Source organism: Hordeum vulgare, chromosome 7H (assembly GCF_904849725.1).
Source record: "Hordeum vulgare subsp. vulgare chromosome 7H, MorexV3_pseudomolecules_assembly, whole genome shotgun sequence".
Classification (NCBI taxonomy): domain Eukaryota; kingdom Viridiplantae; phylum Streptophyta; class Magnoliopsida; order Poales; family Poaceae; genus Hordeum; species Hordeum vulgare.
Genome location: NC_058524.1, coordinates 611,158,391 through 611,182,812, shown reverse-complemented (window position 1 = coordinate 611,182,812; position 24,422 = coordinate 611,158,391). Strand labels below are relative to the sequence as shown.

General features: G+C 47.6%; 1 protein-coding gene and 2 long non-coding RNA genes across 3 annotated transcripts; all 3 read left to right on the top strand.

The window, feature by feature from the left end:
- The first annotated feature begins 11,942 nt into the window (after window positions 1-11,942).
- LOC123412074 lies at window positions 11,943-17,502 on the top strand. Its single transcript, XR_006613400.1, has 2 exons — window positions 11,943-12,482; window positions 17,339-17,502. It is a non-coding gene; the product is annotated as an uncharacterized LOC123412074 (long non-coding RNA).
- A 480-nt stretch (window positions 17,503-17,982) lies between these two features.
- On the top strand, window positions 17,983-20,830 carry LOC123412073. The gene is made up of 2 exons (XM_045105025.1): window positions 17,983-20,305; window positions 20,554-20,830. The coding sequence occupies exons 1-2, from the start codon at window positions 19,369-19,371 to the stop codon at window positions 20,646-20,648; spliced, it is 1,032 nt and encodes a 343-aa protein (XP_044960960.1). The 5' UTR covers window positions 17,983-19,368; the 3' UTR covers window positions 20,649-20,830.
- Window positions 20,831-20,854: 24 nt separating this feature from the next.
- On the top strand, window positions 20,855-22,040 carry LOC123412072. The gene is made up of 2 exons (XR_006613399.1): window positions 20,855-21,362; window positions 21,487-22,040. It is a non-coding gene; the product is annotated as an uncharacterized LOC123412072 (long non-coding RNA).
- The last annotated feature ends 2,382 nt before the right edge of the window (window positions 22,041-24,422 follow it).

Here is a 24,422-nt window from a genome sequence, read left to right as displayed (position 1 = left end):
AAGACCTATCATGGTGATGTCTATCTCCGAGAGGGGATGAGTGATCTACGTACCCTCATAGACCGTACAGCAGAAGCGTTAGTGAACGCGGTTGATGTAGTGGAACGTCCTCACGTCCCTCGATCCTCCCCGCGAACAATCCCTCGATCAGTCCCACGATCTAGTACCGAACGGACGGCACCTCCGCGTTCAGCATACGTACAGCTCGACGATGATCTCGGCCTTCTTGATCCAGCAAGAGAGACGGAGAGGTAGAAGAGTTCTCCGGCAGCGTGACGGCGCTCCGGAGGTTGGTGATGATCTTGTCTCAGCAGGGCTTCGCCCGAGCTCCGCAGAAACGCGATCTAGAGGAAAAACCGTGAAGGTATGTGGTCGGGCTGCCGTGAGAAAGTCGTATAAAATCAGCCCTAAAACCTCCGTATATATTGGTGGGAGGGAGGGGGCCTTGCCTTGGGGCTCAAGGAGCCCCAAGGGGGTCGGCCGAGCCAAGGGGGGAAGGACTCCCCCCCCAAACCGAGTTGGACTTGGTTTGGTGGGAGTCCTTCCCACCTCCTTCCTTTTTTTTCTTTCTTTCCTCTTTGATTTTTCTTCTCTTGGCGCATAGGCCCTCTTGGGCTGTCCCACCAGCCCACTAAGGGCTGGTGCGCCACCCCTAAGGTCCATGGGCCCCCCCGGGGTGGGTTGCCCCCCCCCCGGTGAACTCCCGGAACCCATTCGTCATTCCCGGTACATTCCCGGTAACTCCGAAAACCTTCCGGTAATCAAATGAGGTCATCCTATATATCAATCTTCGTTTCCGGACCATTCCGGAAACCCTCGTGACGTCCGTGATCTCATCCGGGACTTCGAACAACATTCGGTAACCAACCATATAACTCAAATACGCATAAAACAACGCCGAACCTTAAGTGTGCAGACCCTGCGGGTTCGAGAACTATGTAGACATGACCCGAGAGACTCCTCGGTCAATATCCAATAGCGGGCCCTGGATGCCCATATTGGATCCTACATATTCTACGAAGATCTTATCGTTTGAACCTCAGTGCCAAGGATTCATATAATCCCGTATGTCATTCCCTTTGTCCTTCGGTATGTTACTTTCCCGAGATTCGATCGTCGATATCCGCATACCTATTTCAATCTCGTTTACCGGCAAGTCTCTTTACTCGTTCCGTAATACAAGATCCCGCAACTTACACTAAGTCACTTTGCTTGCAAGGCTTGTGTGTGATGTTGTATTACCGAGTGGGCCCCGAGATACCTCTCCGTCACACGGAGTGACAAATCACAGTCTTGATACATACTAACTCAACCAACACCTTCGGAGATACCTGTAGAGCATCTTTATAGTCACCCAGTTACGTTGCGACGTTTGATACACACAAAGTATTCCTCCGGTGTCAGTGAGTTATATGATCTCATGGTCATAGGAATAAATACTTGACACGCAGAAAACAGTAGCAATGAAATGACACGATCAACATGCTACGTCTATTAGTTTGGGTCTAGTCCATCACGTGATTCTCCTAATGACGTGATCCAGTTATCAAGCAACAAGACCTTGTTCATAATCAGAAGACACTGACTATCTTTGATCAACTGGCTAGCCTACTAGAGGCTTGCTAGGGACGGTGTTTTGTCTATGTATCCACACATGTAAATGAGTCTTCATTCAATACAATTATAGCATGGATAATAAACGATTATCTTGATACAGGAATTATAATAATAACTACATTTATCATTGCCACTAGGGCATAATTCCAACAGCCGGATGGGAACCCGAGCCCTCCCACGCCCCTGATTTTTTCGCTGACGCGCCCCCAGGCGACGCTATTCCAAGCCTCGGGGGGCGCGGACGGTTGGAGATGCTCTTAACTTCAAGAAGACATATTAATTCAGCCCGTGTGAGTTTCACCCTTTTTTCCTGTCAACGGGAGGCGCCTAGCATGGTGGACGCCGACCGGTCAGACATCGATGCGCAGCTTTTTTGTATGAAGTTTATCTTGCATCGAAGCATTATATGTAGATTAAAGAGGAGAAGGAAGATAGCAAATTAGAAGGGATCAGTTTAGCAGAGGTAGAAGAAGAAGCACACACCTCGCATCCTTCGAGGCCCCTCTCGTGCAAGAAGACCACCCATGAGTACTCATTGTGCATTGCTCGGGCTTGGCTCTGGTGCAACTATCAGTTCAAGCGTAGCTCGCGGACCTGGCTCTGAGATAGTTTAAAGTTCATGCAATGCAGGTCCAACAATGTACACACGTAGCTAAACATACCAAAAAATTTCGGTATGAATCTGATTGGGCCTAATATGAAAATTAAACATGCTTCATTTTTTTAACACAACACGCTCCAAATTAATCTGTTTGTTTGGCTCTTTGCTTGTGTACACAGATATATTTTTTAACGATAAAGGAGATATCGCTACACATACGGCTGCTACTTTTCCCGCGCGCCCTGGCATGCATGCTTGTTGTACTTCCTCCGTTTTAAAATATAGAACCTTTTAAAGATTTTTTACTAGAAGACTATATACGGAGCAAAATGAATGAAATCTATACTTTAAAATATGTCTAAGTATATCCGTATATAGTTTATAGTGCAATCTCTAGAAGATCTTATATTTAAGAACGGAGGGAGTAGTTGACATTGTCGTGGACTTTTTTCTTCTTTATTTTCTTTTCTGCTGAAACGATGTGAGATTTAGATTTGACCGATTGGAGCAGGTCTCTCATGCGAGTGTTCGATAGTCATGCATGATGCATGCCAATTCTTGTGAATTAACCGATGTAATGGGAGAATATTTCGGCGAGGATACGTAAGGGCATTTCAAGCTTTCTTGGACCCTTTTAATTAGCTACAACTAGTATTTCCTTCGTCATGGTTTGAAAAACGTGCTTGAAATTTTTTTGAAGCCTAGGAAGTTATCGATTGATTGTGAGATGAACAGAAAAATAACATTATTAAGAGGATGCTTGGATCCAAGGGACTAAAACTAGTCTGACAAAAACTAATCACTTTAAGAGGTTAAAGTTCCAAGCATCCCTGACTAAAGAAAGGCTAAAACTAGTCTTGAGGCTAAAATCTTTTAGTCAGGGATACCCCTACTAAAATGTGCATTAGTCCTCTCTCTCCTCTTTTAACTTCTCAGACTAGTTCTGGATTGGAGGGTTTGCAGGATAATAAATGCTGATTAACTTGATTTTAGTCTCTTTAGTATTTGATCCAAGCATGGGTGAGGCTAGCAAGTTTTAGTCTTACTACTTTTAGTCATGAGACTAAAACATATCAAGCACCCTCTAATACTCATGCGTCTAATGAGCTGAGAAATTAACACAACGCATGCATACAAGAGTAGCATTAATTAATAAAAGTAATTATTTTAACATTATAAACTTAGTCTATTGTGAAGTATGATTTTTACTCTGCTTTCTAAATCATAACAAAGGAAATAATAGGCACCAAGGGTTGCCTTTACGGTTGGCTTTACAGGGCTGACTTGGCTACGGTCCACCCAGCGTATGGGTCAGCTTCAACGGTACGCACCCGCTACGTACGTGCTACTTGTTGCCGACCCTTCCTTCTCTGAGAGATGCTATGCAACCACGGGTCAACGCCAGCCCATGCATACATGCATGGAAGATAATTCTGATGGGGTTGACAACCCGCATCACCAACGACCAAGCATTTCATGCATGGAAGATAATTCTGATGGGGTTGACAACCCGCATCACCAACGACCAAGCATTTCATTTCATGCTTCCTCGCATTCGATCGTTTGCCACTCTTGTCAAAGTCAACCACGGGAATGTTATACGGTGCATTTATTGCCGTGCGCATGCATGCATGCTCCATCTGGACTTCTCTTGTTCGATGGTGTTTCTTTTTAATGGGCTAGACTTTATTTTAGTCCCACGGACTAAAGAAAAAAATCCCTTCAATAGAAACTTTTTCTAGTCATTTAAGGGGGTGTTTGTTTCCAGGGATTTTTTTAGTGTAGGGACTAAAAAAGTCCCAAAAAGTCCCATATGAAACAAAGAGGAGGGACTTTTAGGGACTAAAGTGGGGTGTTTGAGACTATTTGGAGAAGTACCTGTGGGAGAGACTTTTTGGGACTTTTTCCTATACTGCCCCGCATCGCATCGCGTCTCCAGCCCTATCCGCTCGCTCGTCCTGCCCAGCCGCTCGCGCTCGCGTCTCCCTCCCAGCCGCTCGCGCTCGCGCCCCCACCAGCCGCCGCCGCCAGTTCCCTCGGCCCCGCCCAGGCAGCGCCCGCGCCGCAGCAGCCTACCGCTCCTCGGCGGCGGCCTCCTCCTCCTCGGTCCTGCCCGACGCGCTCGACCGGAGCTCCGACGCCTACGCGCGCAACGCCGCCGTCCTCGGTGGCCTCCTCTCCGACCTGCGGTCCCACGTCTCCCAGCTGCGTGCGCGCCGCCGGTCTCCTTCTCCCTTCCTTGACCCGACCCCTTCCTCTCCTTGACGAAACGGGAGGCCCTGCAGGAGCTGGGCGGCGGAGGCGCGGGGGCGGTGAAGCGAAACGAAGGGCGGGGGAAGCTGCTCCCCAGGGACCGCATCGACCGCCTGCTCGACCCCGGGGCCTCCTTCCTCGAGCTCTCTCAGGTCACCCATCGTTCTCGGTTAGAGTGTCCCCTTCTCTGAAGTAAATTGTACTGTACTAGGGAGTAGTAGTATGTTGATCTTTCATTATGAACCAGTGTTGTGAACAAGAGTTCTTTGCTTTTGTAATATTTGCTTATGAAGAAGTGTTATTTAATAATATGGTCAGGGATAACATAGTCTTTTTATATGTCATTTAATGACCTCTAGTCCCTCTTTAGTCCCTGGAAACAAACGGGTAGGGACTAGGGACTTTTAAGTTGGGACTAAAAAAAGTCCCGGGACTTTTGAAACAAACAGGGCCTAAGGAAAAGTCCTTCCTGTTTCTTTATCTAGGGACTAAAACAAACTTTTTAGTCTAGTCCCTAGGTAAAGAAACACCACCTAGGTCAACTCCAACGCGCGACCCCATCCTGTCCGGCCCCGTCTGTTTAGGTAAAAAAGACAAACCGGTCGACCCAGCGCGAGACGGTCCGGACCCATCTTGTCCGTTTTGTGTCTGGGGCGATCCATTGCGAGTGCAAACTAGCGCGGGGTTTGGGTCGTGGCGGACAGCAAACGGACGGACGCTCGTCCGCGTCGGGGCCGCGTGGCAAGCGACCACCTACCTCCCACCCGCCCACATCAATGCGCACGAGCGGCAAGGCCCGCCTATCATGCGCCCAGGGAACGGTCGCGGTCCTTCTCAAATGGGGAAGCCGTGGACCAGTCGTCGTCCACACTTCCCACTACACCTCGCGGCCTCCACGAAACCCGACACACCAAACCCTAGCCTCAAACTCGTCGGCCGCCCGCCTCGCGGCCATGGTGCTCTGGAACTACGGTCGTAAGGGGAAGCACGACCACGAGGCTGGCTCCTCGTCGGGACTCCGTTGCGGCTCCGTGAAGGACGAGGCCGCATCGCCACCGCGTCGGGCCTCCATGCCTGCTCCCTTCACCATCGGCCCTAGGCCCGCCGGCCAGCGCGACCGACAGTACCTCAACGCTGAGGTATGCCGGCGCTACTAGGAGACGAGGACGTCGGTCCCGTGGAGCGACGTCCACCTCCCGAACAACTGGCATCTCTTCGTCGACCGGGTCCGATCCAGCCCTTGCCAACGAGCGGCCGTGCGCGCCGCGACGAGATCAAGCGCCACTGCCGCCTCCTCCCCGACGACCTCTACTACGACGACAGGTATGTCCCCGATTTCGTGCTCTGGGACACGTGGCTCGCGGACGAGCACGACGTGCGGCGTGCCTCGTACTTCGTCGGCACGGTGTCGGGGCCGCGGCGGCCACGTCGGGAGGTGCGCGGGCGTACACGGGTGCGCGGCCTCACGCCCACGTCGTCGCCTTCCCCGTCTCCGTCACCACCTCCACCTCCTCGCATGACAGCGCAGGAGGAGGACCGGCTCATGCATCGTGTCATGAAGGACTCCATGATCACACATGATGAACGCCAATGGCCGGGCCTAGAGGACGCGATGGCCCTCTCTGCGGCCGGCGACGTCGCCATCCCCGAGCTGATGGAGGCGGAGGAGGTGATGGAGGACGCCCCGGTGGCCGCGTTCCACCCGGATCTGGTGGGCCAACAGTGGAGCTGGTCGTGCACGGCTCCAGAGATGGCGCACGCAGTGAGGGGCGTGAACTTACGCACCACGCCGCCGCGGTCACCGGAGCGGGACGCCTCGCCACGGGAGGAGGTGGTGCAGGCACCTACCAGTTTCCAGCCCGCCCCCGCGCACCATGGATCGCCGACCCATCTCTGGACGTCGTCGACCTACGTCGACCTCGTCAGCGACGACGACGACACCGGCGACCACTGAAGACGGCGACGTCATCGACAGACGTTTTTTAATTATTTTTTATGTTAATTCTGTCAACGATTGTGAAACTGGGCCGTTTTGTGGTGGTGACCCTTAATTTTATGTTTTAAATTTTTTAACTACGTTTATTTACTTTTTATTTAAGTTTTTTTAATCACGTCCAACACAAACATGATTTAGGGTGCGGCCGTGCGGTGGACACACGCATGACCCAACGAATAGAAACGGACATGGACGAATTCATTTCCGTCCCAAACAAATAAAATCCGACCAAATCAGACGTCCGTTGGGGTCGTGTGGTAGAGTTGGCCTTAGCTAGACAAATCGTCAACATTGTCAAAGTCAACCACCGTTTGTTACGGTGCATTTATTGTCAAAATCAACCACCGAAGAAGTAGTACCGTCCTGGAAATGTGGGACTTGATTAATTTGTTGTTCAATTAGCTAGACAAATCGTGGAGATGGTTTCCATCAGTGTGTGATCACCAGCGCCTCCCCTCGCGTAAATTTTCGAAAAATGTGAACAAAAATTTGAAATTGAAGAAATTGTTTTCGAGAACGTGAAGCATTTTTTGAATTTGTGAACAAATTATAAATTTCAAACAAATTCAAAACCACGAACAAATTTGAAAAAGCGAACATTTCATGATATTCTGAACAAAAAACTAAAACCGTGAACTTTTTTGAATTGGTGTAATCTGTCTCTAATAATAAAGCAAATAGGGTTTCTGATCGTCCGTCATGGCATTTTTTAAAAAAATCCCTGACATTTTATGTATTCAATCCGCACTTTCTTTTTAAGTGGAGAAAACGAAAAACGGTTCGTTCGGTCTGATATATATAAAGTGCCACCTCTATTTCAGCACAGTCATGTACTTACCGCAGTGGTCGACACACCGCCAGCTTGCTGCAGAGACCTGAGTTTGAGTCCAGGCCGGCCTGTTTTTCGTTTCCTATTGCTTTATATTTTTGTAAATTCAAATGCTTTTAAAACATTCATATCTTTTAAATCCTAACTCCAAATCTAAAATGTTATATATGAAAATCGCTCAGAAAAAAAGAAGATTTCAAATATGCTATTATTTTACATGTTACTTTCCTGTTTTCTTTTCCTATTGTTTCATTTTTTATGTAAATTCAAATGTTTTTCAAACATTCATATCTTTTAAATCCTAACTCCAAATCTAACATGTTATATATGAAAATCGCTCAAAAAAAATTAAAATTGGTCACGTAATTTTCAAAATTCATATTTAAAAACCTGTGTCCCCGGCCGCTTTAGCATATTAGTAGCCCAAATGGCTATAACTCAACCCTTTTACCCCATAATCCTTGATTCAATCACACATAAGCTTATTTTGTTATTTTTTCTATTGAGCATGTATTTTTTATATTAATAAAACAAAGAACTGTGGGGGCGCTTTTAAGGGTGGTTGTTTCACGCACAAATTTAAATATATGACGCACAAATTTTAAAACGGAGTGAGTACTTAAAATGAAAATAGATGGAACACTGATGAGCATAATAAAAGGTGTTGATAACCTATTGAGGTATTTAACGTGATTCATAAATTAAGCTGGTCTTTTTTTCCTCTCCGAAGAGCATATACGAAAATCGTAAGAGTCTAAAGATTTTTTATTCAGTTGTAACACATGTACGTGTGACAAACTGACACGAGAAAGAAGGAAAATAGCTATAGTCATAAGACATGTAACAATGTCTCCTGTTGCAACGCATGGGCATTTATGCTAGTAAATTAAAAAATGTAATATTCCATGAAATTCCGAAAAATAAATTGAAAGCACGAACATTTTTTGAAATTCTTGGTCATTGCTTGAATTTATGACCAAAATTTTAAACCGTGAGTTTTTGTTAAAATTCCTAAACATTGTTAAAAAATTAAAATTGGTCACGTAATTTTCAAAATTCATATTTAAAAACCTGTGTCCCCGGCCGCTTTAGCATATTAGTAGCCCAAATGGCTATAACTCAACCCTTTTACCCCATAATCCTCGATTCAATCACACATAAGCTTATTTTGTTATTTTTTCTATTGAGCATGTATTTTTTATATTAATAAAACAAAGAACTGTGGGGGCGCTTTTAAGGGTGGTTGTTTCACGCACAAATTTAAATATATGACGCACAAATTTTAAAACGAAGTGAGTACTTAAAATGAAAATATATGGAACACTGATGAGCATAATAAAAGGTGTTGATAACCTATTGAGGTATTTAACGTGATTCATAAATTAAACTGGTCTTTTTTTCCTCTCCGAAGAGCATATACGCCGTAAGAGTCTAAAGATTTTTTATTCAGTTGTAACACATGTACGTGTAACAAACTGACACGAGAAAGAAGGGAAATAGCTATAGTCATAAGACATGTAACAATGTCTCCCGTTGCAACGCGTGGGCATTTGTGCTAGTAAATTAAAAAATGTAATATTCCATGAAATTCCGAAAAATAAATTGAAAGCACGAACATTTTTTGAAATTCTTGGTCATTGCTTGAATTTATGACCAAAATTTTAAACCGTGAGTTTTTGTTAAAATTCCTGAACATTGTTAAAGAAGATGATGTCACACATAATGATACATGCATGCACTACCTCTAACCATGCACATAAACCACCCTACACACATAAAACTATTGTCACCTCACCACAAGGAGACTTTCTACAGAAATGCTGAAAACCAGATTCCCGTATCATCATTGGATTCCTTGGGATTTTCTACCCTAAATCCATATATCATACTGCCCATGTTGCACTCAAAAAAACACCACAACAATAAAAGAAACAAAATGACATAGAATCAAACTACTGCTATGTCAAGAACAGGGTTGTTCTTGAGCCTGCCCTATTTGGCAAGTATATTTCTGAACATATTCCAGAAATGGAAATATCTCCAATTATTACAAAAAATAACACAAACAATAAAATAACAGGAAAAACAATAATAAGGAGGGGGACCCACCTGACCCCCTGTGGCCCACTCTCAGCCACACACCACACAACACACACAACACAGCACACCACACCACACCAAAATTAAAAAACAACACACCACACCACACCACACCAAAATTAAAAAAAGAGGCAGGGGATTTGAATCCACGCCTCCCTGGTGGAAGCTTTGCGCTGGCGCCACTGGGCTAGAAGGGGGGTCTGAACCAGAAGAGGTTCGGTCCCCGATAGGCTAACCACCGGGCTCTTCTTCTACCTCCAGGTGGGAAGGAGGGGATCGACGCCGGTGAGCGATGCGGCAACTGCGACGGGTAGGAACTACCGGCGGGGGTGCGGGAACCCTAGGGGGTTCCATTCTCAGGGTTACTTGCTTGGTCTAGAGGGTCCAAGGCCCCGAGCTGCGCATCTCTGCACGCGGCGGCGACGGGCGGCTGCGACTTGTACTGCTACTCGAGCCACATCTACGCCACCACACCTACGCGAACTGCTGCACCACCTGCTGATGCTGCTACTCGATCCTCTGTTGAGCCACTGCACCACGCGCGCTAGCTGCTCTGCCTACGTTGCCTGCACGAACACCTACACGCTCGACGACTGCTCCTGCTGCTCTCTGCATCTGCTACTATGCTGCTGCGCTGCCATTGCTGCTACTGCAGCAGCCGAAGCTGCTCCTGTTGCTCCATGTGACAGAGCAGTGCCGGCGATCTACACGAAGCGAGCAGCTAAAGAGGGAAGGGGAAGGAGGAGGAGAGGCTCGGGCTGCTCACCCAAGGGGAACCGAAGCGGATCGGGGCGAGGAAGAGGCGTGGGAAAGGCACTGCTGCAGAAGCTCGGGCTCCGGGCAATCGCTGGAGACGAGGACGGGGCCATCGTTGTGGTGGCCCTCCGGCCACCCTAGAGGCGGGAATGGAACGCCGGGAACTCCCTCGAGTCCCTAGACATCTCCCTAGAGACGGAGGAAGCCACCACTAACGAGGAAGCCACGACAACGAGCCGATGCTGCCCCTGACTCTGTGTGTGAATTCTCTGAACCTCTCTGAATCTCACGTGAGAAAGGGAAGAAGAGGGGGAAGAAGGAGATGGCGACGGGGGAGGAAGATGGCTAGTGCTGGAGAGGGGGGGAGGAGCTTTTATTAGCCCAAGGACGCTGGGTGGCCACTGGATACGACCAGGAGAGGATCAATGACTCTCTCCTGGTTCGTACAGGTGTTGACGAACGCAGGAGGAAGAGGAACGCAGGGCTGGGCTGGCTGGGCCTAAAGGTCTACTGGGCCTCCTCTCTCTCACACACAAAGGAAAAAAATACAGGGGAACTAATCTAATTAAAACCCACAACAATTTTGAAATAAAAAACAGGGAGGAAAGGAAAGGTAAAGAAAAAAACTAAAAATAAAACTAAGCTTCTAAAATGTCCTCCTATTAATAAAAATATATGGGACATTTTTAGAGCAAAGTAAAAAAATGTTTTTATTTGAAGTTGACTCTGTTTTAAAATAGAGACAGAAGGAAAAACACAAAAATAAAGCCATACGCTTTCCCCATAATTAATAGAAGGATTTTTAAAAGAATATAAACATTTTTATTTGGGAAAATCTGAAACTTTAAAACAACCCAAAATAATTGGAAGAGAGGGGGGGGGGGGTTTAAGGTGCTATGGTGCAACAAGGGGTTTTGAGATGCACTTTTTGCACACACTCTCATGCCAAGATCAACATCACACATGCACTCACATATCCCACCAAGGTGACACAACAACACAAGGATCAAAACAAAGAAGACAAATAATATGATGCTATGCATGATGCATGAAGCACATGAAATGATGACACCACTAAGTTTCACATCCATCTAATTAAAAAACAAGGTTGCCATACAAGGAAATGTTACATAAAAGAAAAGGGATGCACTGGGGCTGTCACATGCATGCTGCTGCAACGCAACAATAGGCATGCCAAGCTAAGAGCATATACAACCAGACCCCTCGAACCTTTCTCAAACGTCTGGCAAGTCACCGGGTCGTTGTTTGATCATAAAAATCGGATCCAGACATGCCTCTTAAACTAGACTCAAATGCCCGGGCTGATTGACACCCTTCATTTTCGGCCCAAATATGAAACGGACATGGGGAGTTCGGACGCGCCCGAACACGTCAAGGATTGACAGCTTGACCCCATATGGACTCGCCGAAAAATTTGATGGTTCGACGGACGCCTCGACCATCGACGCAATGTGAACGCCGCGTGACGCTGCTCCGGGGTCGGGGCCGGCTATTTAAGCCGGCCGGCGCCCCCTCTTCCAAGTTATCCATGCTCTTATAACATGAAAAGCGTGATAAGAGATGTTGGCTCGCCAAATTGCCAAGAGGGGAAGGAGCAAACGAGGAAGAAAGGCAAAAGCAGTACCAAAGTGAAGAATAACATCCATCCATTTGTCCAGAATGTCAAAGTAAATAAATTCACATTAAGGGAGATGAGCTATAATTTTTTTTATATAACTTCCTACACTTTCTTCCATACAACTTGCTTTGATTCAACTTTGTGTGAATAAATTATCCTGAAAATTACAAAGGCAAAAGGTTTGGTGAAGTCATTGGGCCGGTTTGCGATAGGAGTTGGGCTCCCATTCTCCATCGGCCCTCACATTATTCGTCCTGAACCCTAGCTAGCTCGGATCAGCTGGAGCGGCGGCGGAGCATACCATGCGAGGCGAGCGCTCTCATATGATCGGATCGGTGGATCCAATCGGACCCCGCAGCCCAACCCCGACCGTCCCGCTCGCCTTGGCCGATGACCACGTCCCTCCAAAACGGCGGCGATGATGGAGGGATCCGCCAGCGTCGGCCAGGCTCCCAACCCATGGACTCGCCGGGTCGCCGCTCCTCGGGGCCAGCCCCTCTCGCCGCGCCTGCTCGGGGACCCCTCGGGGATGCCGCCGGTGCGGTGGGACGTCCGCGGCGGCGCCGGCTGGGCACCGAGCGGCGGGTCCCGTGGCGGGGGTTCCGGTCGGGGGCTTGGTCCGGCCGGCGCGGGATCTGAGCTGCCGTCGATCTGAGCCGCCGGCGCTTGGCTGCATGTTGCTCTGGATCCGGTACGATCCCCATCTCTTTCTCTCCGAGGCTCACGCACACACTCGCTCGCTCACTCTGTTTGTGCGCGCAGTTCACGCCAACGAACCCAATCCCTAAGCCGAATCAGGCGAGCTCTCGTTGCCGGATAGCTGGCCAATCGTCCGGTTGGTCGCCGCGTCAGTTCCGCACCGCTGTGGTGCTGCCAGCCACCGCAGCTCCATTGCCTTGGATTCGGGTGTGCTGTGGGCTGGGAACCATAGTACGGTGTTTGTCTGACGCGTCGTCTGCACCGAGAGGTTTGGTCGGTCGACGCCGGGCATGAGCAGCTCCTGAGCGCGAGCATGTAGTGGGTTTCATGGTCATTTTGCTTGGTGAGCAGAGGCAATCTCCTTGGAAAAAATAGAGGGGTGATGATGATGACTGTGGGTCTGTGGCTGAAATAATCATGTCTTGAGACATCAAGACAGCCATGGCGAGGTGGGACTAAACAGAGCTGAAAAAGTCGGTGGTGTCCGCGTTGGAGTTGGCCTGAGAGCCCATCCTTACCTCTGTTGCAGCCTGTTCAATTCGTCGCCAATGTTGTGATCTGTGCCTAGGACGGTCGTTCTGTTGAGCGATAACCAGCGCAGTTCTCTTACACTGCGATGGGTAGGTTGTGCAGCAAGAGATGTGAGCGTTGGGTTTGAAGACGAAAGACAAAACTGAGCCCTATTTTGCTATGCAACTTACATAATTTTTCACTTCTCAGTTGCATTTTGTTTTGGATTCGGTATGGATCCTCCTCACCTCTCTCTCTCCCTAAAACAAATCAGTCAAGCTGTCATTGCCGACTCACTTACCCATCATCCATATGGCTGCCGTGTTAGTTCCCTGACGCTACGGTGCTGCCAGCCACTGCCATTCGATGCCTTTGATTTGGTTGTGGCGTGGGCTGGGAACCTCATAGTGTTGTCTGATGCGTTATCCAAGCCTGAGGTTTGGTTGGCTGATGCCAGGTATGAGCAGCTCCTGACTCCTGAGAGCATGGTTAATAGTATAGCCAACTGCTGGCATGCGTGTATGGATATTATGGTCATGTTGCTGCCGAAGTTACTGTTTTGACCTTTTTGGAAAGGTTCAGCACAAAATGAACCATGTCCGTAACTTCAGCACAATCTAACCCCTTCTATCCATCCATCCATCCATCTACTATCCATCTCGGGCAATGATGATGAAACATGGCTGACATAAACTTGTCTTCGATTATTCGAGGAGCTCTGAGCATCAAAAACCCACTCTCCCCTCTTTTGGAACCTTCTATCGTTCTCACCGAATATTGACGGCTCTGTCTTGGATGGTCATTCTGCTGAGTGATAACCAGAGGAGCTCGACCTGGTGGGGGTTGATCTGGTGATAGAAGATGGTGGAGCAAGGGTTGTATGATGTATCAAAGGCGAATCTGAGCCCTCATAAATCTCAATGCCACTAATCGGTGTACTACCTATGATACTCCCATTGTGACCAGCCTTCCTCTCTTGCAGCCTGTTCAATTCATTGCCAATGTTGAGCAATCTGTGCTCGGACGGTCATTCTAATGAGTGATAACCAGGGCAGTTCTCTTACATCGCGATGGATAGTTTATGCAGAAAGAGATGTAAATTTTGGGTTTGAAGATGAATGACAAAACAGAGCCCTCTTTTGCTACGCAACATTAACCTTAGGTTCAGGTTTTAATAGGCCGGGCCGGGGCCCTGCCGGGAGTTAAGGCCGAGCGGCCGTAGGATCCGACGTGGCCGGTCAAAGCCAGCCAGCCCGCCCGGTGCCGCAGCCGAGGCGAGAGGTGATGTCGTGTCAGCGGTGCAGCGCAGGGCCGAGCAAATGCAAGGGTCGCGTCAGCGGCATGCTGGCTTCTTCGGCTTTCGGACCCAACTGTCGTATTCACATGCCCGCAGAGAGCTCCCCTCCCTTCCAGAGCCTGAAGCATTCCAGAGCCCTCATCTCCCTGCTCGCCCCCATTTTCTTCCTGTCCGGCTCCGGCAGCAGACCCCACCTTCACCCATATCCAGGAGCAGCATCCACATGCCCCCACCTTCACCCATATCCAGCAGGAGCAGTACCCACATGCCCCCACCTTCACCCATATCCAGCAGCCACCGAGCCATTCGTCGGACCTCTCACGCCGCGCACTCAGGGCCCGTCCGGCCGCCGCCGCCACCTCTGCACACTCCTCCGCTGCCACTTCTGTCCAGACGCACCACCTTCCACAGTTCCTGCACCACATGCAGCGCCTCCAGTAGCGCCGAGCAGCCTATCATCACCACCAGCGCCGAGCAGCCTATCATCACCACCAACCCACTGCACAAGCACGACGACAACCTGCTTCCGGCGCGCAGCCCCCGTCGTCGCCCCTCGTCGGCGTGTTCGTGGACAAGAAACACAAAGCCGAGCGTGTCCCCCGCTTCTACGCCGGCATCGCCAGCTTCAACCCCGTCATCGCCACCGCCGCGCGCCACACCAACATGTGCCTCACCCGCCTCAATGGTGCTCTGCGGTGGCACCTTCGGCTGCCGCAATGGCCGGCTCCTCCCCTTTGAAGCCGACGCCGACTCCGACGGATAGCTGTGCATCTACGACCCGCTCTCCCAGCGGCCTGTTGTTTCCATCGCCCCACGCACGCATCTTGACGACGGCTGGAAGTGCCTCAGTGACTGCCTGCTCAAGCTCGATGGCCTCGCCTGCCATATGGATATTGTGTCCGTGGAGTAACGCGGCCAGCAGGTGCAAGTGCAAGCCCAAGGCTCCTTCCGCATTATATCCTTGCAGCGGCAACGCAACTCCAGATGCAAATGTTTCACGGTGCAACTCCATGGTGATCAAACATCCATCAATCTCAGGAACTCAAATGTTTCACAATTCAGTTACATTTTGTTTTGGATTCGGTATGGATCCTCCTCATCTCTGTCTCTCTCTCAAACACTAAAACAAATCAGTTAAGCTCTCATTGCCGACTGGCTGACCCATTGTTTTGGTGGCCGCCCCGTCAGTTCCCCATCACTATGGAGACCGTACAGCATTCCATTGCTTTGGATCCGGTTGTGGCGTTGGCTGGGAACCGTACAGTGTTGACTTGTGTGTCCTCTGAGTGGGAGGTTTGGTCGGTCGAGGCAAGGTATGAGCAGCTCCCGAGACTGATCACCATGGAGGCAGAGCACCAGGTGAAGGAGTCCAAGGGTGGACTCCTTCTGGATGTTGTAGTCAGCAAGGGTGTGGCCATTCTCCAGCTGCTTGCTGGCAAAGATCAGGTGCTGCTGGTCAGGGGGGATGCCCTCCTTGCATTGTCCTGGATCATGGCCTTGACATTGTCAATGGTGTCAGAACTCTCAACCTCCAGAGTGATGTATGCATGCATGTATGTGTGTATGGATACTATGGTCACGTTGCAGCCGAAATCACCGTTTTAACATTTTTGGAAAAAAATCAGCACAAAATGAACCATGTTGGAAATTTTAGCACAATCCAATCCCTTCCATCCATCTATCTATCTATCTATCTGGGGCGATGATGATAAAACATGGCTGACATAAACTTGTCTTTGATTATTCGAGGAGCCATGGGGATAAAAAACGCCACTCCCCCTCTTTTGGAACCTTTTCATTCTCACCGAATATTGCCTCTGTCTTGGATGGTCATTCTGCCGAGTGATAACCAGAGGAGCTTGACTTGGTGGTGGGGATTGATCTGGTGAAAGAAGATGGTGGAGCTAGGCTGTATGATCTATCAAAGGCAAATCTGAGCCCTCTCAAATCTCAATGCAACTAATACTGTGCCGTCTACACACCTATTTATTCTTATCGCCTTTTTATGTTTAAAATTGATGAATTGTCATGGTTGTGGCATTGGGCCATCTCATTAGGAGCGACTTCACACAGATCACCTCTCATGGTGTTTGGTTTGGCTTCTCATGATTTTTTCATCCATGGTGGGAACCAGTTTGGTGCATCCCAGCCTTTTCTTTTCTATCCTTACTTTTCCTTGAATGGCTGTGATAATTCTGCTGCCCTTGGGTATTTTTTTTTCTGAAATTATCTTCTGTATCATTTTGGTTGTTTCAATTGCTATTTGACTTTCGATAATTTCATTTTGCTACTGTTCTCTTTATCTAGTTATCAGTTTGTACTTTTGGGCACTCATTTATTTACTGGTTTTCATCTTAAGGGTCATATAGGGCAAGTTCAGATGTCAAGATTACTGTTTCCTTCATGTCATGTTTATAAATGGCTGTGATGATATAGCTTCCCTGTGAGAGCTTCTATCTAACACCTGAATTGATTTAGTTGGTGCTAACCTAGGACTAGGAGTGATTGGGTCACAACAAATAACCTGTTTAGCGGCTAACAATTACTGTTAAACATTGGAATTGAGAGGAATGGATGTGTGTGTGGGGTGGGGGTGGGGGTGGGGGGTGGAGATTACATGGAATTAAGAATCCACTGAACAGTGTGTTTGCTCACAGCAGAATGCTTTGAAATAATGATGCATCATTAAGGACTACTTTGTTTGAATGAATAATTTTTCTTTGTAAGGGCCCTAGAAAGAGGCAGAGGGTTTCACATCTTTTCGTCAAACTATCCTATTATTTGCAACTGTATGTCCTTTGTTATGCATGTTCTTTTTCTTCTCAGCATTCCCATTTACTCTTAACTGCATTTTATGTTGCGGAAGGTCTTACATTCACGCATTTGCTGCACTATGGCAACACAAGCATCAGTAATAGTAATAATTACATTCGGTATATAATGTATTCATTATATATTTATTTAATCTACCATTCTATTTTTCCTATACACTATGTTCAGTGTAATCTGCAACATTAACCCTGTTTTTATTTGGCTTGCAGTGACTCCTTTTATGTGAAGTGAACAAATGTCAATTGCTTCTTTCATTGCCAGTAATACAGCCATCAGTGCAGTGTTCCAAATTAACTTCTGAATACAGTATATATGTTTCCGTTGTATGTTGATTATAATTATGGTTTTCTGAATGGCTATGGTGATTTCCGCCCCTTGGTCTCTTTCAACATATCCTGAGGTAGACATTCACATCTCTTGGTTGATTCCATTCAACTTTGCCCAGTTAGACAGTTAGTCGTTAAACTAGGAGGCCTTGCTCTGCAGCAAGTTACCAGTTGCGGCTATTTGTTGCTGGGCGTAGAGAGAAAGAAGTTTTATTCCTTATGGTACTACCTGAAGCATTGTCCAACTTCGGTGATTCATGGTCCGGTACATCTGAACCATTCATTCAAGTAATACTCCAAAAAAATTCTCCACTTCTAGACGATGCCCGCGTGTTGCCATGGGAACCTTGTCAAAATATCAAATAATAATAGGTGCTAGAAGAACAACTAAACTAATGCAAAAAAAAAGAAAGAATATTCTCTCGGTTTACATTGTACTCCCTCCGTTCCTAAATATAAGACCTTTTAGAGATTGTACTATAAACTACATACGGATGTACATAGACATATTTTAAAGTATAAATTCACTCATTTTGTTTCGTATGTAGTCTTCTAATGAAATACCTAAAAGGTCTTATATTTTGGAACGGAGGGAGTAGTTAACAACATGCCATTTTCTTTCTATAAAAAGTGCAAATCCTGAACTACGTAGGTATGCTTCAAGTATCCGTGCCCTATATGACAATATAAAAATCAATTCGAAACATATAACTTATCAGCGACATGTATGTCTTTCTAATGTGGCACGGTTGCATGGTTAAATTAATGCAAAAGGTGCAACTTATAATTGACATACATAGGTGCTTATGGGCATGGTTGCATGCTTAGAAACATTAGATCCTGGATTGCATGTAAACAGATGTAGTAACTTATGATTTGTGATTGACATGCATAGGTGCTGATGTGGCATGTCTGCTTGTTAGGAAAAAATAGCTATTGGGTTTAGCTATTTAGGAATAAAGGATTCCTCATGTACTTTTTGTTATGGTATCTGAGTCTGACACTTCTACTTCTGCCTGATTATAATAATTTTATCAGTGGGTACTTCTGAAATATACTCCAGAGAACAGCTTGATTTCCTGAACATCCTTTTTTTAAAATAACTATCTTATTGGCAATCGTGAATGGTCATGATCTCATGGTGAAAATTAAGTGTTTATACTCTACATTTTGGGCCTGTAGCTTGAAAAGTGAACCTGCCTATCTATGGCTCTGGTTCTTTCTGTCTGGACCTTCTGGGACAGACATTGGGTGATGCTACTGCTATTGTTCCTTTGCCCTGGTGGTGGCCTTGATATAGTAGTCCTCCTGTTAAACACTGAACCTGTACATGCTATTGTAACTACTAGCTCCTAGTCTTCAAGGCAACTACTAGCTCCTAGTCTTCAGACACGTCCTGTGTTACGGTTTGCAAGCACCTGCGCGTGCCGCTGCTTCCGTCCTCTCCCTCTCTTCTACTTATGTAACAGTTCAGAACAGATGCAATGCAAGATATACGGGAGAGTATAACTGTTTAGCTTGGTAATCAGAGCCATGGCCGGCACCGCGGCTAGCATCGTGCCGGCTACTTCCTCGCCTACTCTCCCTCCCACCACTACACAGACATCGCTGGCCATCTCCTCTACCGCCGGCGGCGTACTCAGCTCCTTTGCCCCTCCTGCTGTCGCTCTTCCCTCACTCATTGTCTATCAAGCCAACATCTCCTCCTACCTTCGCTTCCTCCTCGACCCTACCCAGAACAACTATCATCGCAGGCGCAAGATCTCCCGCTCTGTTGCGGTAAGTACAATGGTCTCCAGCACATCGATGAAAACGCCCACCCCAACACGGACGACCCGGAGTGGCGCCGGGTGGACATCTCCGTGCTCCTGTGGTACCATGCCATTGTTGTTGATAGCCTCCTCGACGTCGTCATGACGGACGACACCACTGCCCTCGATGTCTGGTTGCGCATCGAGCGGTACTTCCTCGCCAACCGCGCGGCCCGTGGGCTTCACCTGCGTCGGCAGTTCAACAACCTTCAGCAGGGCGATCTGTCCATCGCCGAGTACACGCGTCGGCTCAAGAACCTCGCCACCGCCCTCAGCGACGTCGGCAAGCCGGTGTCTGCGGACGACCTCATCGAGCAACTTCTTCATGGCCTTGCCAAGCCCTTACATGCCCTCGGCGCCAGCATCGGCGACACCGTCCCCGTCCCCGACTTTGAGACTGCCGTCTCCGGCCTCTCCAATGCCGAAGAGAAGATGCAGCGCCACACGCTCCTTGATGGCACCTCCGCCCTCGTCATCCATGGTGGTCGCGGCTCTCAGCCACACACGGTGGTGTGCGCCTCGCTCCTGATGAATCCACTGGGCGCGCCGGCCAGAACAACCCCACTGGTCACGGCACCGGCAGCTCGGGCAACGGCCAGCACGGGCGTGGTTGTAGTCGAGGGCGTGGCCGTGGCGACGGCGGTCACAGCTCCTCGTAGTCTGCAGCTCCAACCCCTGGCTGGGGTATTTCACCCCTTATGGCGCCGCGCTCCCTCGTTCGTTGTGGGTTCCGCCAAAGGCCGTCGGTGTCCTGGGGCCGCATCCTGCTACTCTCACCCAGGCGTATCCGGTTATGTACTCCGGCTCGACGCCCTCCCCCCCTGCTGCACTGTTGCTGCACTGTACGCCGCCCCTGGATCGGCCTCCTACCCCACGCCGGCGCCCTTTGCTGCTCCTTCGTTGCTGTCGGGGCCTTCTAGCTGGGATCAACAGGCCTTGTTTCACCAGGCCTACAACAACGTCGTGACCCAACACCCCAATAGCGCCACCGACTGGATAATGGATTCAGGCGCCTCATCACACGTCACAGGTCAACAAGGTAACCTCTCCATCTGTCATTCTCCTTCACGGCTTAATTCTTCTAGCATCATTCTTCTAGCATCACCGTTGGTAATGGCCATAAGCTCCCTATTGTAGCGACTGGATCCACTACTCTCACCCACAAACTTTACCCTTCATGATGTTCTTGTATCACCATCTATCATCACAAACCTCATTGGCACTCGTAAATTTACTATTGGCAATTGGTGTTCCGTCGAATATGACCCTTTTGGCTTTGATGTGAAGGATCTCGCCAGCAGGAAGGTTCTCATGCGCTCCATGTTGGGATTGCTAATGTTAAACTTCATGCACTAGCCAACGCAACCAAAAGTCCGAACTGATAGAAAGGGCTAGGCAATCCACATAGTGTAACACCTCCTCTCACGTGTGACGGGAAAGACAAGTCAACACGTGCAACCGGAAGAGAGCGACGGCGCAAAGCTCACGTATGACTCAAGAGGCCTCTACGTGGACACAAAGGGGGGCTACCAACAATTTTTAATAAATTGCGAAGCCAGGACTTGAACTCAAGACCTTAGCTCCGATATCATGTTAAGCTTCATGCACTAGCCAAGGCAACCAAAAGTCCGAACTGATGAAAAGGGCTAGGCAATCCACATATAGTGTAACAGCTAAATCTTTTCTTTCGTTTTGCTATACCCAGTTTTTTGCAAGTCAGAATAGCAATGCCTTTAAGGTCATAAAACAAGATGCTCTAAGGTCATAAAACAAGATCCGATGCTGATCCTGCAGAAACTTCCATGTCTTGTGGTATTGGAGTTGACTGGGTACACATGCCAAACAATGTACTGCTCTGCCCAAGGGTTTCCTCAAATGCAAGAGTTAAAACTTAATTTTTCCACGAAGGAGTGGAGGATGGAGGAAGGGACAATGCCAAAGCTCTGCCACCTAGAACTCTTTATGTGCATGGAGATGAAAAAGCTCCCAAAGGGTTGCTGCACTTTTCATCCCTCGGTCACCTGAAGGTCAGCTATATGCCCCAGATTTCTGAAGATGACATCACACGGAAGGAGCTACGGCAGAAAGGATGCGGGGTATACATACTTATACACAGCTTAAGCATAGTTAATTTGCCAGACCGGTCCGTTTTGTTCCCCTTCCATTTTCATTGATGTCTATACTTGTGCTTGTCTTATGAGTGCTTTGTTTTCTGCGCAGGTGGAAACTAGGGGGTGATTGCAGATCTGTGGGGTGCGAGGAATTCAACTTCATTCTCGTCTAAAATGAAGGACGCCATGGGCGATCAACACACCCCGCCCTCGTTGTCCCCTCCCGATTCATTCTCGAACTCAGCTCCCTCCTCCCCATTCCCAATCCCCATATCCCTTCTTCTCCCTCCCTTCAAGGACGCCATTGGCGATCAACATGACAGGCTCGCTCCTCCTGCTTCTCCGTCTAGTCTCTAGATCTGCCCTCCTGATGCCAATGTTGCCGCCACCTCGTCCTCAGATGCCGTGTACAAGATGGAGCTGAGGTGGTCTAGGAGAGGCCGCTGCCCATTGCGGACCTTCATCCCCGGTGCCAAGGTCGCTCCACCGCCGCTAATCCTCCAAGAGGTCTGTTGCATTTATTTTCTTTCATGCACAGAAGTGTCAGGTTCATTTTCGGTGCAAATTGTACATACAGTCCAGAAACTGGATCTTATTCGGTGCAAATTGTACAGAGCCATGCATCTCGTACTTGCTCAAAATAAATCCATGTGCATCGATGAATACTTGGGTGCTGATACATGAGGTTTATTCCTCAAAGATTACTTGTGGAGTAGTGTGGTTGTTGATGCAATGTTCCTCCAAATTCGTCATGCTTGCCAATAGAATGTGGTATACTGAACTGCGTGCAGCTCCATGCTTAAAAGCACCAACCCATTTATCTGAATATTGAAAAGAGACAATAAAAAATGTATGCGCAAAAAATATCAACCTGGAAGAGGATACACGACCTATGTGTTTGTTTTTCCTGTCTAGTTTGTAATAAAAAAGACTGACCTCAGCTCCATCTTCAAGACGATGTTGTATCTGCATTTTTTATTTTCAGCAGCACATCTGTTTCGGCACAACCCCAAAACACATTAATGGAGAAGACCTCTGTGGCGGGTAAGCCGTGGTAATAACTATGAGTAACACTTTTAAGGGTGGAGTAGCATGGCTGGTGGATGCAAAATGTGATCAGAAGCATTCATAGCTAGAACAAGGTCCTTCACATCGCGAGCGCCACAAGTTTGTGTCAGATTTTGGGTCAAACATCATCACACTAAACAATTGAAATATAGTGAATGATTAGTTAATAGGTATTGCGTATCATTAGCAGTGCACCAGCAGCCTATTGTGATATGGTTTCTACCGTACAATGTTGGTTTCTTCCGAGTAAACGCCAAACCTCAAGAGACAAATAGCACTCCCTCCGTTTATAAATATAAGTCTTTTAAGAGATTTCACTGCTATATAAAGAGCAAAATGAATGCATCTAACATTGTAAATTATGTCTATAGTAAAATCTTTAAAAAGACTTATATTTAGGAATGGAGGGAGTACAAGAAATAGCAAACATACTAGCATCCACATGGTGAACAATGGGGCCTATGAAGATGTCGTGATGATTAGTCCACACTGCAGCATGACATGAACAAAGTTCTAGGCCGTCTTCTTTGTGTTAAGTAATTTTACATCATGCACACACCCTGCTTGCTATCAGGCTGAGAAATGAAGAACGCGGGCCAGTCCATCTCTAACAGAACAACAAGTTTGACGATTAAGCCAACTGAATAAATCCATCTTCTCCATAGCTCCGGTTTCAAGGTCACCGATGTACACGCGCCCCTTGTTATCCTTGACTAGGATCATATCACTCTTCACTCCCAGGATGCTCAAGTGCATTGGCCTTCTTTGAATCTGCTCGGGTGGTTTCAGCTCAACAATATGGGGGCACATCCACCCGGCACTAGCAGCATCCTCAATAATTTCGTTGTCTTGGCGTGCGTAGATCTGTAGTCGGAGACTTGGCCTATGCAGAACTAGCGACAAGAGCGTCTCATCGGTATCAACCTTGAGTTGTGGCTCATCATAGCTTAGGGAAGACCAGTAATTCGAAGTGTCCGCTACCATCGTCCAAGAGAGGCGGCGCGTCTCCAAGTCCATGTTGGGCTATTGGCTCAAGTCTCCTCCTCGTTGCGTTCTCTTGTGATTAGCATGTACGTGGATTAGTTCAAGAAATTATCCGCCGCTGTTCCGTGCCCTAGCCAGTCCGTCCGCCCCTCTCTCCCTGCCCTGCTGCTCTCAATCTTATTCTTACGGTGGCGGCGCGATGCAATCAACCGGAACTAGCCAAGGACACATGGTTTAACACATCACTACATCACACCATCCAGTAATCTCAATTCTCATCTTGTATCATTGTTCAATTTATAGATCAGCTTTTTGTTGTTTACTTGTTTTGGCTGTGTGATTTGTGATATTATGATTCTATGAAGAGTTCCTATCCACTGTCCTCGTAATAATCGAGATCGTGATGCAAATTATCTTATATGAGTTCCTATCTGTGATGCAAATTTTTCCTATGTCGAAAAACTAATTGTGAGATTGCAATTCGATACGAAGAGAGAAAAGCGCCGTGAAATACCGTTATGATTAATTCTTTTTAAGCCCGATTCTTCAAGTTCTCAACCTACTAAATTGTTAATGATGCTGACGCGCGAGTTACAAATTCCAGTCGAATTGACACTTATATTCAGAATATGCTGGACATGGTACAAGTTGCAGAACAAGAAAACAACATAACCCCAACTTATGTGCAAGACCTGATAAATGTTCTCAAATAGGAGCTACCACCGGACAGGCAAGAAGAAGGGTCAACATTTCTATATACACCTGAGGGGCCATATCAGCCACAAAGTGCCCCTAAACACTCTAACTATATATTTATCAGTTAAGCACTGTCTAATGGGTGACAAATTACTTCGGTATTGCATGATCGTATACGTTAAAAAGAATTAGCAGGTAAGTTATTCATCTCGTTTGGCAATTGTAGAGGCGAATTTAAAGTCATAAAATTGTATGCATGTTTTTTAGTGTGCGGCACATTACTATAGTATGATGATA

What these genes read in the sequence shown, in the direction of transcription:
- LOC123412073 (XM_045105025.1), top strand. Translation starts at nt 19,369, where the DNA reads ATGACGGACGACACCACTGCCCTCGATGTCTGGTTGCGCATCGAGCGG. An exon ending in ACACGTCACAGGTCAACAAG is followed by an intron (nt 20,306 to 20,553) that starts GTAACCTCTCCA and finishes TTTGATGTGAAG; the next exon opens with GATCTCGCCAGCAGGAAGGT.